At 49.7% G+C, this 15,172-nt stretch overlaps 1 protein-coding gene across 3 annotated transcripts in view; it reads left to right on the top strand.

Moving 5' to 3' along the window:
• Positions 1 to 15,172, top strand: part of LOC139545360 (membrane-associated phosphatidylinositol transfer protein 2-like) — a 107,226-nt gene that overhangs the window by 57,725 nt on the left and 34,329 nt on the right. For all 3 annotated transcript variants that reach the window (XM_071353059.1, XM_071353057.1, XM_071353058.1), the window contains exons 2-6: positions 1,304 to 1,519; positions 5,772 to 5,986; positions 11,459 to 11,580; positions 12,759 to 12,992; positions 13,249 to 13,590. In XM_071353059.1, the coding sequence (XP_071209160.1) occupies positions 1,442 to 1,519; positions 5,772 to 5,986; positions 11,459 to 11,580; positions 12,759 to 12,992; positions 13,249 to 13,590 (991 nt within the window). In that variant the 5' untranslated portion in view covers positions 1,304 to 1,441. The remainder of the gene's footprint in view (positions 1 to 1,303; positions 1,520 to 5,771; positions 5,987 to 11,458; positions 11,581 to 12,758; positions 12,993 to 13,248; positions 13,591 to 15,172) is intronic.

The raw sequence follows: 15,172 nt of genomic DNA, 5'->3' as shown, positions 1-15,172 counted from the left end.
AAGACAAAACAACAGCTTCTGCATGACATCAGTAGCCTGGTCCTCCAAATAGCATACTTTCTCTATTTTAACACCAATAAACATATATGTTTGGACATTTATAAGTGAATGTGAACAAGGGACAATGTGCAAATGTACAAAGTTTTGATGCATGCAGTACTGGCTCTTCAGCAGCATGTCTACATGCTGTGTCTGTGTGGAGTCTGGGGTCACTAAGGCAATGGGCCTGCCTGCTCTGCTTTTTGAAAAATCAAGTAAATCAAAATAGCAGTGGCAGCTGTACAAATAACTCATCCAAAGGGCTTTTCTTCCAAACAAGGTACCGCCACGTCATCTTATTAATTCAACCACTAGCAAGTTAAACTAGGGCTCGTGTTAATGCATAATGCTGCGTTTTTTATGCAGGAAAAAAAAATAAAACGTATAAGAAATATCTTGCTGCGTTTTGTAAACACATCTAAAATGCTTCTTATTGTGATTTCTGCTCGGCATCAGACTCCTTCTGTGCATCAGTTGCACTTCTTCACTGGGATGAAAATTCAGGAACGGGAGTTCTATCAGCAGACAGCGCTCCCACTGATGTGGAGCTTCTTTTCTCTGGTGCTGTTCTCAGTGTAGCCAGCCTATTTTTCTCAGGTAAAATGCAAGATTAACTTTAAGCAAAACATTAGGAAATGTAGCTGGCTACATTCTTTCTATGATAGGCCTAAACATTATGATGGCCATACATCGTTTTTGCAAAAAATACCTTGCTTTTCCATTTTAAGCTCATTTACTTGTGTGACTGCCAGCCAAATAGCATTGCACTTCTGTTTTCATCTGATGAAAATGACACTGTTTTATGCCGAATGTGTTGCACTATAGTTACACCTCCCTGATCATTTTATTGAAGCAAAAAAACACTGTTGACTTTCAATATAAAATGCAACCCCTGTCAATACACAGCTGGACACACCTGCTCCTGTTTCTCCTGTTGTGACATTTACAAACAAACACGTGACTGGCTCAGCTGTGCTGGGGAACTAAGTAAGCTTCATAATGTAAAATAATGTGACAGGTGAAATAAGAACGTGATCTGCTTTATCCCCTAATGCATTGCACAAGTTGACTGCAGGTATTTACTTAAAAAATTGCTACACATATTAAATGGTATTGAAAAACTTCAAAGAAAGTTTTGATGTTATTGAAAGAGCATCATGTGGCTATTTCCAAATACCCCGGTATACGGTATATACGGTATACCGCACAAGCCTACTTTAACTGTTCAGCGATCTTACCATTATGTCTCTCTTCTCATCCACAGGCAACATCGATGAGGACGCAGCAGTGAACTGACGAGTCACACATAGAAACCCCCCAGTCCCTCCCACCACCAGCCCCCCTCCCCTCCCTCTGTCCCTCTCCCCTTTTCCTGGCCCCTCTCCCCCACCCCAGACTCACCATGCTGATCAAGGAGTACCGGATCCCAATGCCAATGAGCGTGGACGAGTACCGCATCGCCCAGCTCTACATGATCCAGGTGAGGCCAACAGACACACGCTCCACCTGTAACTCCTGACCCCTCACCTCCAGGACAACACCTCCACCCCAGAGTTCAATAGAACACTCACTGGACAACAAATCTGTAGTGGAGTGGAGGGGGAGGTTTTGTAATACAGGGGATTTTCTACCGCGGTTGGTCATTAAAGTGCTCAATTATAAATTGATTGGTCACACAGTGTTTAATGTTGGGATACAGCCGGGTTCCCAAACTGGTGGCCCACGCTGAAAAATGTTGTACCCCAAAGTTTTCTGAGCAAAAATAAATAAGTAATAACTTTTTGGGTGGTTTAATTTTCTTTGTTTGACATAAAATACTGTAAAAACACCAGGAAATCAACTCTAAGTGATTTTCATTTAAGAAATCTGTTCCCAAGTATTCCCGCACATAATAGAGAGACACGTGATCGTATTCAAATGTAAGCCAGGTTTTAAAATATTTTTTTAGTCAACAAATGATTTGTTATTTTGTTCCGGCCCCCGACCATCCACTCAAGTTAAGTCGTCCCGCGGCTGAATCGATTTGCAATAGGAGCTGTGTACTGATGGATTATCTCTACTTTAACTCTCTGAGGCTCCCTCCCTCCCTCCCTCAGCTGGGTGTGTGTTTTGTCCAGGGAGGGAGGGGTACTCTGCTACTCTCTTACAGCAGGCAGAAACTGCTGTGACGTGAAAGCCGCCAGTCTGAAGCTGCTAGGAAAGACCATACTCCCCCGGGAGGAATGTCTCTAATGGATTCATTTGTTCTGTTGTTTATTTAGACGCCAGAAACATTTTGCTTGTAGGCACTAGGTAGGGATGATGAAGAAGCTGCTAACACAGGATATTGAGAATCTCAATCAACACTCCTCTGAATTATCTTATGTCTACTATTCAGGCTGATTTAACTGCAGCTGTTCCTACTTAGCTGCATTACATGTAGCCAGCCCAGCCCTCTTCCCCTGCCTACCACTGTACACTAAATACAGTTTGTACAGTTTGCATTATCCTCGGGTGTACAGCACTGGCCACTAATCCGGTTGAGCTGCATTTCCTTCTAAATGGGTTTGAACATGGTCATGTGAACAGACATGCCCCAAGGCAGTCATAAAAGTTGTGTCCCTGCCTCTTTAGTGCTTTGTCAGTACTGTATTAAGGGTGTTGGGTACTGTATGGACTTGTACTAGCCTGTTTTAATAGAACTGGATCAGAGGAAGGGCTTTGACACTAGAAGGAAGAGGGGCTGATCAGTCATTTCCACAATTGGGGTTGAGCTCCAGAGCCATTGATTCTGGCCCAGTTCCATAGGTACTTGTGAACCTCAGCAAAGTGAACAGAGGGAGAATCCAAAAGGATAGAGTGTTTACAAGCAGGCTGAGGCAGGCAAGGGAGGAAGGATGGTGTTAAATTGACCTGTTGGATTAGTGACCCATAGTTACTTTCCCCTTTTCCACCTTTTCAGGTCGCACAGCAAAATATTTAGGCGCATATACGAGTAAAATGGTCACACTGTAGAGCACTGTTACCATGGCAACCATGACGTCAGCAGCATGCCGGCAGGTTTTGTTAGAGAGAGAGAGAGAGCATGTGAGAGAGGCGAAGAAACGGTGAGGAGAAGAAACCGAGAGCGTGAGGGGAAGAGTTAGAGATGGAGCGGAAGAGGGGAGGGTAGAAACAGAGAGGGAAATATATTTTAGGGAGAGTAGGAGAGGCAGGGTGTGGATGGATACCCTGTCTTCATTACTGCATGTTACCAGGGCAACCCCAGGCAGAATTCCTGCCCCTGATTTATCCCCAGTGTAACCATGGTGGCTCAAGCTTGGACCTCTCAGCGTATGACCTTTGCTTTAAGAACTCATGAGGAGAGAGGCCAGGAATACTGGGAAAAATGGGTTTTGTACTTCAAAATGATCTAATTCAAAGATGATGAACGTATGATGTGTGCTGTACCTGCCAGACCTTTTTTGTTGTTCTTTAACTGTATTTGTATTATCTTTGTGTTCTTCAATAAAAACATAGAAAAAAAAGAAAAAAATACCCTGAGCCTCTCAGTACAATGAAGAGCTTCTCTGTACTGTAAGATTGTCTTCACTCCAGCAGGCCAGACTCCTCCTGATTCCATGTTCCACACTGCTGTCTCTTGTTTACCTTTAAACCTTATCATGCTGCCTCCTAAATTGATAGTTAATTGTCAATGTATTATCGCGACTGTGATTTGCAAAGATATCACAAACGCAGGGTGTAAGTTAAATTAAGTGGGCACTTTCTCTCTCACTCTCTCCCTCCCCTTCCAGCATTTATTCACCACCCACCATTTTGTTCTTCCAGTTTCCCTGATCGGATGTCATGAGGGTTATGCCAGTCAATACAGCCAGCCAGGTAGTTATGAGGAAGCTGAACAGATAGATTACAGACAGACTGTCCTCTATATTTAGTCCTTCCTGAATAACTTCATGTAATGTAGCTTCCTTTCTGAATGTAATTTATCCTTTAGTAACCATACCTCTCTCGGTCAGTTTGGGTTTAACTCCTGGAAACATGTCAAACCAATGAGGAAAGAGACATAAATAGAAATAGCAATGGAATGCCCCTGCCTGCATTCCCTTTCTCTTCACCTTTTTTTCAGTTTTGTTTGGAGACCCTTTATGGTTTGCACACAGATCCAAGCAAAACATTAGGCCTATTCCCTAAGGGGAGGGCTGAGCCGTGGCCTGGGATTTTTAATCTTCCTGATGGTTTCTTGTGAGCTGCAGAGCACCAAGAGCCAGCCTCTGGCAGGAGGTTAGGATTGATACTGGCCAGTGGCACCCGGGCTTGCAGGCCACAGGCACCTGTCAGCAGGATAATAAAGTGCCTTGCATGTGTGTGGGTGTGCGTTTCTGTGTGTGGGTGTGTACAAACTACAGTATGTTTGTGTAAGCGTCTGGCTGTGTCTATATATGGGCGTGCGTGTGTGTGGCTATGCGCACATAGGCCTATACTGTATGCGTTGCAGAGTGTTTTTGAGCATCTGCTTGTGTTTGTGTGTATATTTGTGTGTGTGTGTGTATTGTGTGCTTCTGCAGTCAGTCAGTCAGTGTCTGTGCTGTGTCTGAGGAGCTTTGTCCGGCTGTTGAGAGCAGGGTAGGTGGCTAATGAACAACCTGTCAAAGGTAATGGGGGCTGGAGGGGTGGATGCCTCGCCGCACACATCTCATCTCCCCACTACCCCACTGATTCACTGCCTGCTGTCCTGTTCTCCCTCTCCCTACTGTTGTCCCTCTCCCTCCTGTTGTCCCTCTCCCTCCTGTTGTCCCTCTCCCTCCTAGAGCATTATGTAAAAGCTGGTAGTAGCTAAGGTATTACATGCACATGTAATATTGACTCGCTGATATTAACTCAGACTGTCTGGGAACGTCATACTGTAGTCCTTGCTCTTACCCTCACGTTTTCACCATCCTCAGCACTTGGACTCTGTTCCCTAATGTACCTTTAGCACGCCTGTTTGCCTTGTTTCTACATCAGCAGGAAGCCTCTCCCTGGTGGATCCCACTGCGTGATGTTTGAAAAGTAAAGTCATCAAACCATTAAGTCCCCTATGACGTCTCCTTCCAGCCCCCTCCCCTCCCCCATTACTGTGGTGTACATGGAATGTAAATATGGGAAAGGTGTGTTTCACTGAGCTGGATCGGCAGCTCTCCTGACTTAGCAGTGTAGGTCAACAGCATGTCTTGGTGATTCACCTATTCTGTTGAAGCTAAATGACAACATCCTCTGTGTTTAAATTCATAAAAATAAAATTTGTTTTGGTTTTTAAATCAAATTTTATTTGTCACATGCGCCGTGAAATGCTTACTTACAAGCCCTTAACCAACAATGCAGTTTTAAGAAAAATGCGTTTTAAGAAAGTATTTAAATAGACAAACAAATTATAAAAAAGCAACAATAAAATAACAGTAACTAGGCTATATACAGCGGGTACCGGTACAGAGTCAATGTGCTGGGGCATAGGTTAGTTGAGGTAATTGAGATAATATGTACATGTAGGTAAAGTGACTATGCACAGATAATAAACAAAGAGTAGCAGCAGCATAAAAATGGGTGTGTGTGGGGGGTCAATGCAGATAATCCAGGTAGCCATTTTCTTGACTTGTTTCTGTCTTCACATCAGGGTGCTTCACCTGACCTCCCTTGTTTAACCTCGTTTCAGTCCTCAGTTGACCTTTGACCTATGCTGCCTCACCTAACCCATAACTGTATTGTGATCTGAACAGAAAAAGAGTCGGGATGAGACCTGTGGCGAGGGCAGCGGAGTGGAGATCTTGGAGAACAAGCCGTATGAGAACGGCCCAGGGGGAATCGGACAGTACACCCACAAGGTTTACCATATCGGCATGCACATCCCCAGCTGGTTCTGCTCCATCCTGCCCAAGGCAGCGCTCCGGGTGGAGGAGGAGTCCTGGAACGCCTACCCCTATACCCGCACAAGGTGTGAGACTATTGCCCCCTTCAGGAGTACCACCCCTACACCACCCCCTTCAGGAGTACCACCCTTACACCCCCCCCCCCCCCACACACAGGAGTACCACCCTCACACCCCCCCTTCAGGAGTACCACCCTTACACCCCCCCCATACAGGAGTACCACCCTTATACCCCCCACACACAGGAGAACCACCCTTACACCCCCCACACACAGGAGAACCACCCTTACACCCCCCCACACACAGGAGAACCACCCTTACACCCCCCCACACACAGGAGAACCACCCTTACACCCCCCCCACACACACAGGAGTACCACCCTTACACCCCCCCCCACACAGGAGAACCACCCTTACACCCCCCCCCCCCCACACAGGAGAACCACCCTTACACCCCCCACACACAGGAGAACCACCCTTACACCCCCCCTTCAGGAGTACCACCCTTACACCCCCCCATACAGGAGTACCACCCTTATACCCCCCACACACAGGAGAACCACCCTTACACCCCCCACACACAGGAGAACCACCCTTACACCCCCCCACACACAGGAGAACCACCCTTACACCCCCCCACACACAGGAGAACCACCCTTACACCCCCCCCCCACACACACAGGAGTACCACCCTTACACCCCCCCCCCACACAGGAGAACCACCCTTACACCCCCCCCCCCCCCCACACAGGAGAACCACCCTTACACCCCCCACACACAGGAGAACCACCCTTACACCCCCCCTTCAGGAGTACCACCCTTACACCCCCCCATACAGGAGTACCACCCTTATACCCCCCACACACAGGAGAACCACCCTTACACCCCCCACACACAGGAGAACCACCCTTACACCCCCCACACACAGGAGTACCACCCTTACACCCCCCCCCCCCACACACAGGAGAACCACCCTTACACCCCCCCCACACACAGGAGAACCACCCTTACACCCCCCACACACAGGAGTACCACCCTTACACCCCCCCACACACAGGAGAACCACCCTTACACCCCCCCCCCCCCACACACAGGAGAACCACCCTTACACCCCCCCACACACACAGGAGTACCACACTTACACCCCCCCCCCCACACAGGAGAACCACCCTTACACCCCCCACACACAGGAGAACCACCCTTACACCCCCCCACACACAGGAGAACCACCCTTACACCCCCCACACACAGGAGTACCACCCTTACACCCCCCCACAGGAGTACCACCCTTACACCCCTCCCCACACAGGAGTACCACCCTTACACCCCACCCCCTTCAGGAGTACCACCCTTACACCCCTCCCCACACAGGAGTACCACCCTTACACCACCCCCACACACAGGAGAACCACCCTTACACCCCCCACACACAGGAGAACCACCCTTACACCCCCCCCCCACACACAGGAGAACCACCCTTACACCCCCCCTTCAGGAGTACCACCCTTACACCCCCCACACAGGAGTACCACCCTTACACCCCCCCCTTCAGGAGTACCACCCTTACACCCCACCCCCTTCAGGAGTACCACCCTTACACCCCTCCCCACACAGGAGTACCACCCTTACATCACCCCCCACACACAGGAGAACCACCCTTACACCCCCCACACACAGGAGTACCACCCTTACACCCCCCTTCAGGAGTACCACCCTTACACCCCCCTTCAGGAGTACCAACCTTATACCCCCACACACAGGAGAACAACCCTTACACCCCCCCACACACAGGAGTACCACCCTTACACCCCCCCCCCCCCCACACACACAGGAGAACCACCCTTACACCCCTCCCCACACAGGAGTACCACCCTTACATCACCCCCCACACACAGGAGAACCACCCGTACACCCCCCACACACAGGAGTACCACCCTTACACCCCCCCCCCCCCACACACACAGGAGAACCACCCGTACACCCCCCACGCACAGGAGAACCACCCTTACACCCCCCCACACACAGGATAACCACCCTTACACCCCCCACACACAGGAGAACCACCCTTACACCCCCCCTTCAGGAGTACCACCCTTACACCCCCCCACACAGGAGAGCCACCCTTACACCCCCCCCCCACCCACACACAGGAGTACCACCCTTACACCCCCCACACAGGAGAACCACCCTTACACCCCCCCCCCTTCAGGAGTACCACCCTTACACCCCTCCCCACACAGGAGTACCACCCTTACACCTCCCCCCCACACACACAGGAGAACCACCCTTACACCCCCACACACAGGAGTACCACCCTTACACCCCCCCCCACACACAGACAGGAGAACCACCCTTACACCCCCACGCACAGGAGAACCACCCTTACACCCCCCCACACACAGGATAACCACCCTTACACCCCCCACACACAGGAGAACCACCCTTACACCCCCCCTTCAGGAGTACCACCCTTACACCATCCCCACACAGGAGAACCACCCTTACACCCCCCCCACACACAGGAGAACCACCCTTACACCCCCCACACAGGAGAACCACCCTTACACCCCCCTCTTCAGGAGTACCACCCTTACACCCCTCCCCACACAGGAGTACCACCCTTACACCCCCCCCACACACAGGAGAACCACCCTTACACCCCCACACACAGGAGTATCACCCTTACACCCCCCTTCAGGAGTTCCACCCTTACACCCCCCCTTCAGGAGTACCAACCTTATACCCCCCACACACAGGAGAACAACCCTTACACCCCCCCACACACAGGAGAACCACCCTTACACCCCCCACACACAGGAGAACCACCCTTACACCCCCCCACCCACACACACAGGAGAACCACCCTTACACCCCCCCCCACACACACAGGATAACCACCCTTACACCCCCCTCACACAGGAGAACCACCCTTACACCCCCCCACACAGGAGAACCACCCTTACACCCCCCACACACAGGAGAACCACCCTTACACCCCCCCCCCCCACACACAGGATAACCACCCTTACACCCCCCACACACAGGAGAACCACCCTTACACACCCCCTTCAGGAGTACCACCCTTACACTCCCCCCCACACAGGAGTACCACCCTTACACCCCCCACACAGGAGAACCACCCTTACACCCCCCCCTTCAGGAGTACCACCCTTACACCCCCCCTTCAGGAGTACTACCCTTACACCCCTCCCCACACAGGAGTACCACCCTTACACCCCCCCCCCTTCAGGAGTACCACCCTTACACCCCACCCCCTTCAGGAGTACCACCCTTACACCCCACCCCCTTCAGGAGTACCACCCTTACACCCCTCCCCACACAGGAGTACCACCCTTACACCCCCCCCCCCTTCAGGAGTACCACCCTTACACCCCCCACACAGGAATACCACCCTTACACCCCCCACACACAGGATAACCACCCTTACACCCCCCCACACACAGGAGAACCACCCTTACACCCCCCACACACAGGAGTACCACCCTTACACCCCCCCTTCAGGAGTACCACCCTTACACCCCCCCTTCAGGAGTACCACCCTTACACCCCCCCACACAGGACTATCACCCTTACACCACCCTCACACTGGAGAACCACCCTTACACCCCCATCACACAGGAGAACCACCCTTACACCCCCTCACACAGGATAACCACCCTTACACCCCCCTCACACAGGAGTACCACCCTTACACCCCCCACACACAGGAGAACCACCCTTACACCCCCCCACCCACACACACAGGAGAACCACCCTTACACCCCCCCCCACACACACAGGATAACCACCCTTACACCCCCCTCACACAGGAGAACCACCCTTACACCCCCCCACACAGGATAACCACCCTTACACCCCCCACACACAGGAGAACCACCCTTACACCCCCCCTTCAGGAGTACCACCCTTACACTCCCCCCCACACAGGAGTACCACCCTTACACCCCCCACACAGGAGAACCACCCTTACACCCCCCCCTTCAGGAGTACCACCCTTACACCCCCCCTTCAGGAGTACTACCCTTACACCCCTCCCCACACAGGAGTACCACCCTTACACCCCCCCCCCCTTCAGGAGTACCACCCTTACACCCCACCCCCTTCAGGAGTACCACCCTTACACCCCACCCCCTTCAGGAGTACCACCCTTACACCCCTCCCCACACAGGAGTACCACCCTTACACCCCCCCCCCCCTTCAGGAGTACCACCCTTACACCCCCCACACAGGAATACCACCCTTACACCCCCCACACACAGGATAACCACCCTTACACCCCCCCACACACAGGAGAACCACCCTTACACCCCCCACACACAGGAGTACCACCCTTACACCCCCCCCTTCAGGAGTACCACCCTTACACCCCCCCTTCAGGAGTACCACCCTTACACCCCCCCACACAGGACTATCACCCTTACACCACCCTCACACTGGAGAACCACCCTTACACCCCCATCACACAGGAGAACCACCCTTACACCCCCTCACACAGGATAACCACCCTTACACCCCCCTCACACAGGAGTACCACCCTTACACCCCCCACACACAGGAGAACCACCTTTACACCCCCCACACACAGGAGAACCACCTTTACACCCCCCACACACAGGAGAACCACCCTTATACAGCAGCCCCTACAGTACAGTTGGTGAGACCGTTTACTCTAAGCTTATACCCATGCCCATAGTTTGAGCTGTCTGATGGGTTGTTCTCAACATCAAATCTTATCCATAATGGAGTGATTGTTTATCCAATCTGCTTAGCCAAGTAAAGAGCCAAGCAAAGCTAAAAGATTCCAGAGCAGTTATCAGAACACTGCAGAGCGTGCCAACCAAGACATGGGCAGTCATCCAGTCAGCAGCTCTGCTAGCCAGCCTATCGTTAGGAGTTGATGACCCCCTAGACTTAGGGTGCGTTTGTTTGTCTGTCTGTCTGGGGCCTGGGCAGAGCTACAGGCGTGAGGCTGCTGAAATGAGAAGCGCCCCTTGAAAACACTGTCAAGGTATTGATAGACTGGAGCCGTCTGCATCAAAGCAGTGACAGCTCTGCTGCAGACGACAGATGGGCTAACAGCTCTCCACCTCGCCTGGAGCCAGAGACAGAGTGTGAGGGTGAGAAAGATCTAGAGTGACAGACATAAACAAAGACGAACAGTAGTTAGCTCTTGCCAGGTAGACATTTTTTAGACTTGCCCATCATTTAGCCCAGAACCTACTAAATAACAGAGACATCGGCAGGTAGCATAGCGGTTAAGAGCATTGAGCCAGTAAGTGAAAGGACGCTGATTCAAATCCCATAGACGACTAGGTGAAAAATCTGTCTGTGCTCTTGAGCAAGGCACTTAACCCTAATTGCTCCTGTAAGTTGCTCTGGATAAGAGCGCCTGCTAAATTACTGAAATGTTTCCACCATACACAAAGTATTTTTCTGTGGGGATATACTGTGTCCAGGTCAACATATTGTGCTTATTTATTACAGACGCCTCTCAGCTTACTCTCCTCTCTCCTCCAGGTATACATGTCCCTTTGTTGAGAAGTTCTCCATTGACATTGAGACGTACTACAAGCCAGACACAGGAAACCAGCCAGACGTCTTCAACATGTCCCCAGCCGAGAAGAGGCTAAGGACTCTGGGTAAGGTGGTGCCAGTATGGGACAAATAGGGGGATATTAGAAGGACAATAGAGCCTCAGACCACATTGACAGCACTGTTAGATGATGGTGATGATTTCTCCTCACTATGGACAACTTTCAACTACCTGCAGCAGTAAAGTCAAAATGACAGGTCTAGGTTAGTGGTCTTGTTTGAATAGCCATGGTTATTGTTAAGGGCTTCCTGATGCATGACCTCCACCAGAGTTAGAATGAAGCTCCTGGGCTCACACAGCAGCCAGTAGAGTAGAGGCCCACTGGTGGCCGTTTGCTTCCACTTTTTTCCACATTTTGTTGTGTTACAGTCTGAATTTAAATTGGATTAAATTGTGATTTTGTGTTACTGGCGTAAACAAAATACCCCATAATGTCAAAGTTGAATAATGTTCTTTTATTTTTACAAATTAAAAAAATTAAGCTTAAATGTCTTGTCAAGTATTCAAACCCTTTGTTATCACAAGCCTAAGTAAGTTCAGGATTCTAACATGTATTGACTCAGGGGGCTGAATACTTATGTAATCAAGATGTATTAGTGTTTTATATAAGAAGCAGTGCGGCTTGGTTGGGTTGTGTTTCAGAGGATGCACGGCTCTCGACCTTCGCCTCTCCCGAGTCCGTACGGGAGTTTCAGCGATGAGACAAGACTGTAACCACCAATTGGATACCACGAAATTGGGAGAAAAAGGGGTAAAAAAAAAAAAAGAACTACTGAATTTATTTAAGCACCATAGATCACAGCGGGACGAAACCCAAACGCTGTTGTGCTCAAAATATATCTTCATAAACAAAAAGGCACAGGGCGAACCCAAAGTGCAAAATATAAAGTACTCAGGAAATAGTAGGAGAGATTCCTCTCAGTAAAACAAGTAACATTTACAATGGCCGACAAAGACAAATGGCAGAGGGAGTATATATACAGTGATAGAGTGGGGATTGGAACCAGGTGTGTGTAATGATGACGAGATAAGTCCGGGGTTGATGAGTGAAGGGCGTTTGCCAGCAGTAGGTTCAGCAGGAACTAGAAAGCCTGCGACGCCGAACGCCTGAGCTGGACAGGAGGGGGAGCCAAAGCGAAGGCTGGTTTGACAGATGTGAATACTTTCTGAAGGCACCTTAAATGTTATTTGTGGCACATGTTGAAGTCAGACTCTCTCTTGCAGACCCCATCGACATTGTCAAAGATCCCATCACTCCACATGAGTACTTACAAGAGGAGGACCCTCGAATCTACAGGTCAGACAAGACCAAGAGAGGGCCTCTGCAGGAGGACTGGATCGAGGAGTACAACAACAACCCGGGGAAGACGCCCATCATGTGTGCTTACAAACTGTGCAAGGTGGAGTTCCGCTACTGGGGCATGCAGTCCAAGATTGAGCGCTTCATCCATGATGTAGGTGCGTATGAGATGGGATGAGCCATTGGAAGAGTAGTTTGAACAATACCTTAATATATCCCTGCTCGGTGCGGGCAATATGAGTGCTTGGTCCAAGGAGCAGTAGTGTTTCCATACTACAGGCATGCTGCTGCTGACTAGTTTAGCTAGTAAACGTCAGCTGACATCGTGTCAAGATGTTAGAGGTGGCGGCCTGATGGGATGCCCTGATGTTTTCTAGTGCTGTCTGTCCAAACTCTCTCCCTCCCCTTTCCCAGGGCTGAGGAAGGTGATGGTGCGGGCCCACCGGCAGGCCTGGTGCTGGCAGGACGAGTGGTACGGCCTGACCATCGAGGACATCAGGCAGCTGGAGCTGGAGACCCAGTTGGCCCTGGCCCAGAAGATGGCCCATTTCAGCCAGGCAGAGGAGGCCACCGAGGCCAATGGAGCTGTTTCATCCCCAGACAAGAATCAGGAGGTCAAAGATACCATCAACTCTTTAGAAGCTGAGGAGGTGGTCAGTGCAGGGGGCGGGGGAGACACTCTCCAAACAAAACGAGCAGGGCTCACCAAGCAGTGGTCCACCTCCTCGCGATCCTCCCGCTCATCAAAGAGAGGAGGTGAGATGTTTGAGCTCAATCGTCTGTATCTGTGTGGAGGTATTGGACTGTTTGTTAAGTTCATGTTTTAAGTATCCCTATATTCCTGTTATTACGGGGCTATCACAGAGTGCGCATGCGCATGAAGTCTTGTCGTTGATGGACCTGGCCTTGAGTGTAATGGCTACTTGTAGTGTGTTCATATAGTATAGTAAACTTTGTTAAACTGGAACCTTGTCGTTGTGTCATTTCGAGTTAACATTGGTAGCAGAGGATGGTTTCTAACTACAATGTGCCACCTCGCTTCGACGAGAAGAGGTCGTACGAAAGTTGGAAAAATGAACTTGGAATCTGGACACGCGTTACTAATCTGGACGCGAAAAAGCAAGCACTTGCGGTGGTATTATCGCTCGAGGGAAGAGCGAGAGATACAGCACTGGAAATATCCGTTGAGGATTTGAACAAGGATGACGGTATGGGAACTTTGATCACAGCACTGGATTCTGTATTTCTTAAAGAAGAGAAAGACCGTGCCTACGAGGCATATTCAAACTTTGACAGTGTTACGAGAGATATTTCGGTTGCAATGACGGACTACATCATTGATTTCGAACAGAGGTACAATAGAATGCGCAAGTACGACATGGTTCTCCTGGATGCAGTGTTAGCGTTCAAGTTGCTAGACACTGCCTGTCTAGATGGTACGGAGAAACAGTTGGCTTTGACTGCTTGTATTGTGCTGACTTTTGCAAATATGAAGTCGGCACTAAAAATAATTTTGGGTGAAAAGACGTCTGTCGCGCCAATAACAGCAAGTGAGTGACGCAGCATATTACACGGAGCAGCAGAGAAAAGGCGCCAACAAGTCACGTTCTCAAGACAACCAGAAGAGGGCGCCATTTCCCGGCACAAATCCTTTGGACAAATATGGAAGGAGATCGAAATGTGCTATTTGTCAAAGCACTTGCCATTGGGTTAAAGACTGTCCTCATAAAAATGAACAAGTTAAACTAACAGAGGAAAATGTAAACACAGAGATAGAGCAGTGTAACATTACACTGTTTTCAAATGAATCTGATACTGAGATTTTTATAGTTGAATCCTTAGGATCTGCTGTGATTGATACTGCATGTACACGGACAGTGTGTGGTGCAAAATGGCTTGATAGCTATGTCAGTGAACTAAATATGAAAGAAGTACAAAATATGATTGACACACCAAGCAAAAGAGCTTTCAAATTTGGAGATGGGAGAATTGTCCATTCTACCAAGAGAGTTAAGATACCAGCAAAAATTGGTCAGACTAAGTGTCACATTGAAACAGAGGTGGTCCCTACAGATATCCCCTTACTATTTACATTTACATTTTTACATTTAAGTCATTTAGCAGACGCTCTTATCCAGAGCGACTTACAAGTTGGTGCATTCACCTTATGATGTCCAGTGGAACAACCACTTTACAATAGTGCATCTAACTCTAAGGGGGGGGGGGGGTTAGAAGGATTACTTTATCCTATCCTAGGTATTCCTTAAAGAGGTGGGGTTTCAGGTGTCTCCGGAAGGTGGTGATTGATTCCGCTGACCTGGCGTCGTGGGGGAGTTTG

The sequence above is a fragment of the Salvelinus alpinus genome, chromosome 19 (assembly GCF_045679555.1).
Source record: "Salvelinus alpinus chromosome 19, SLU_Salpinus.1, whole genome shotgun sequence".
In the NCBI taxonomy this organism is placed as follows: domain Eukaryota; kingdom Metazoa; phylum Chordata; class Actinopteri; order Salmoniformes; family Salmonidae; genus Salvelinus; species Salvelinus alpinus.
This window is presented reverse-complemented; position numbering and strand designations above follow the sequence as displayed.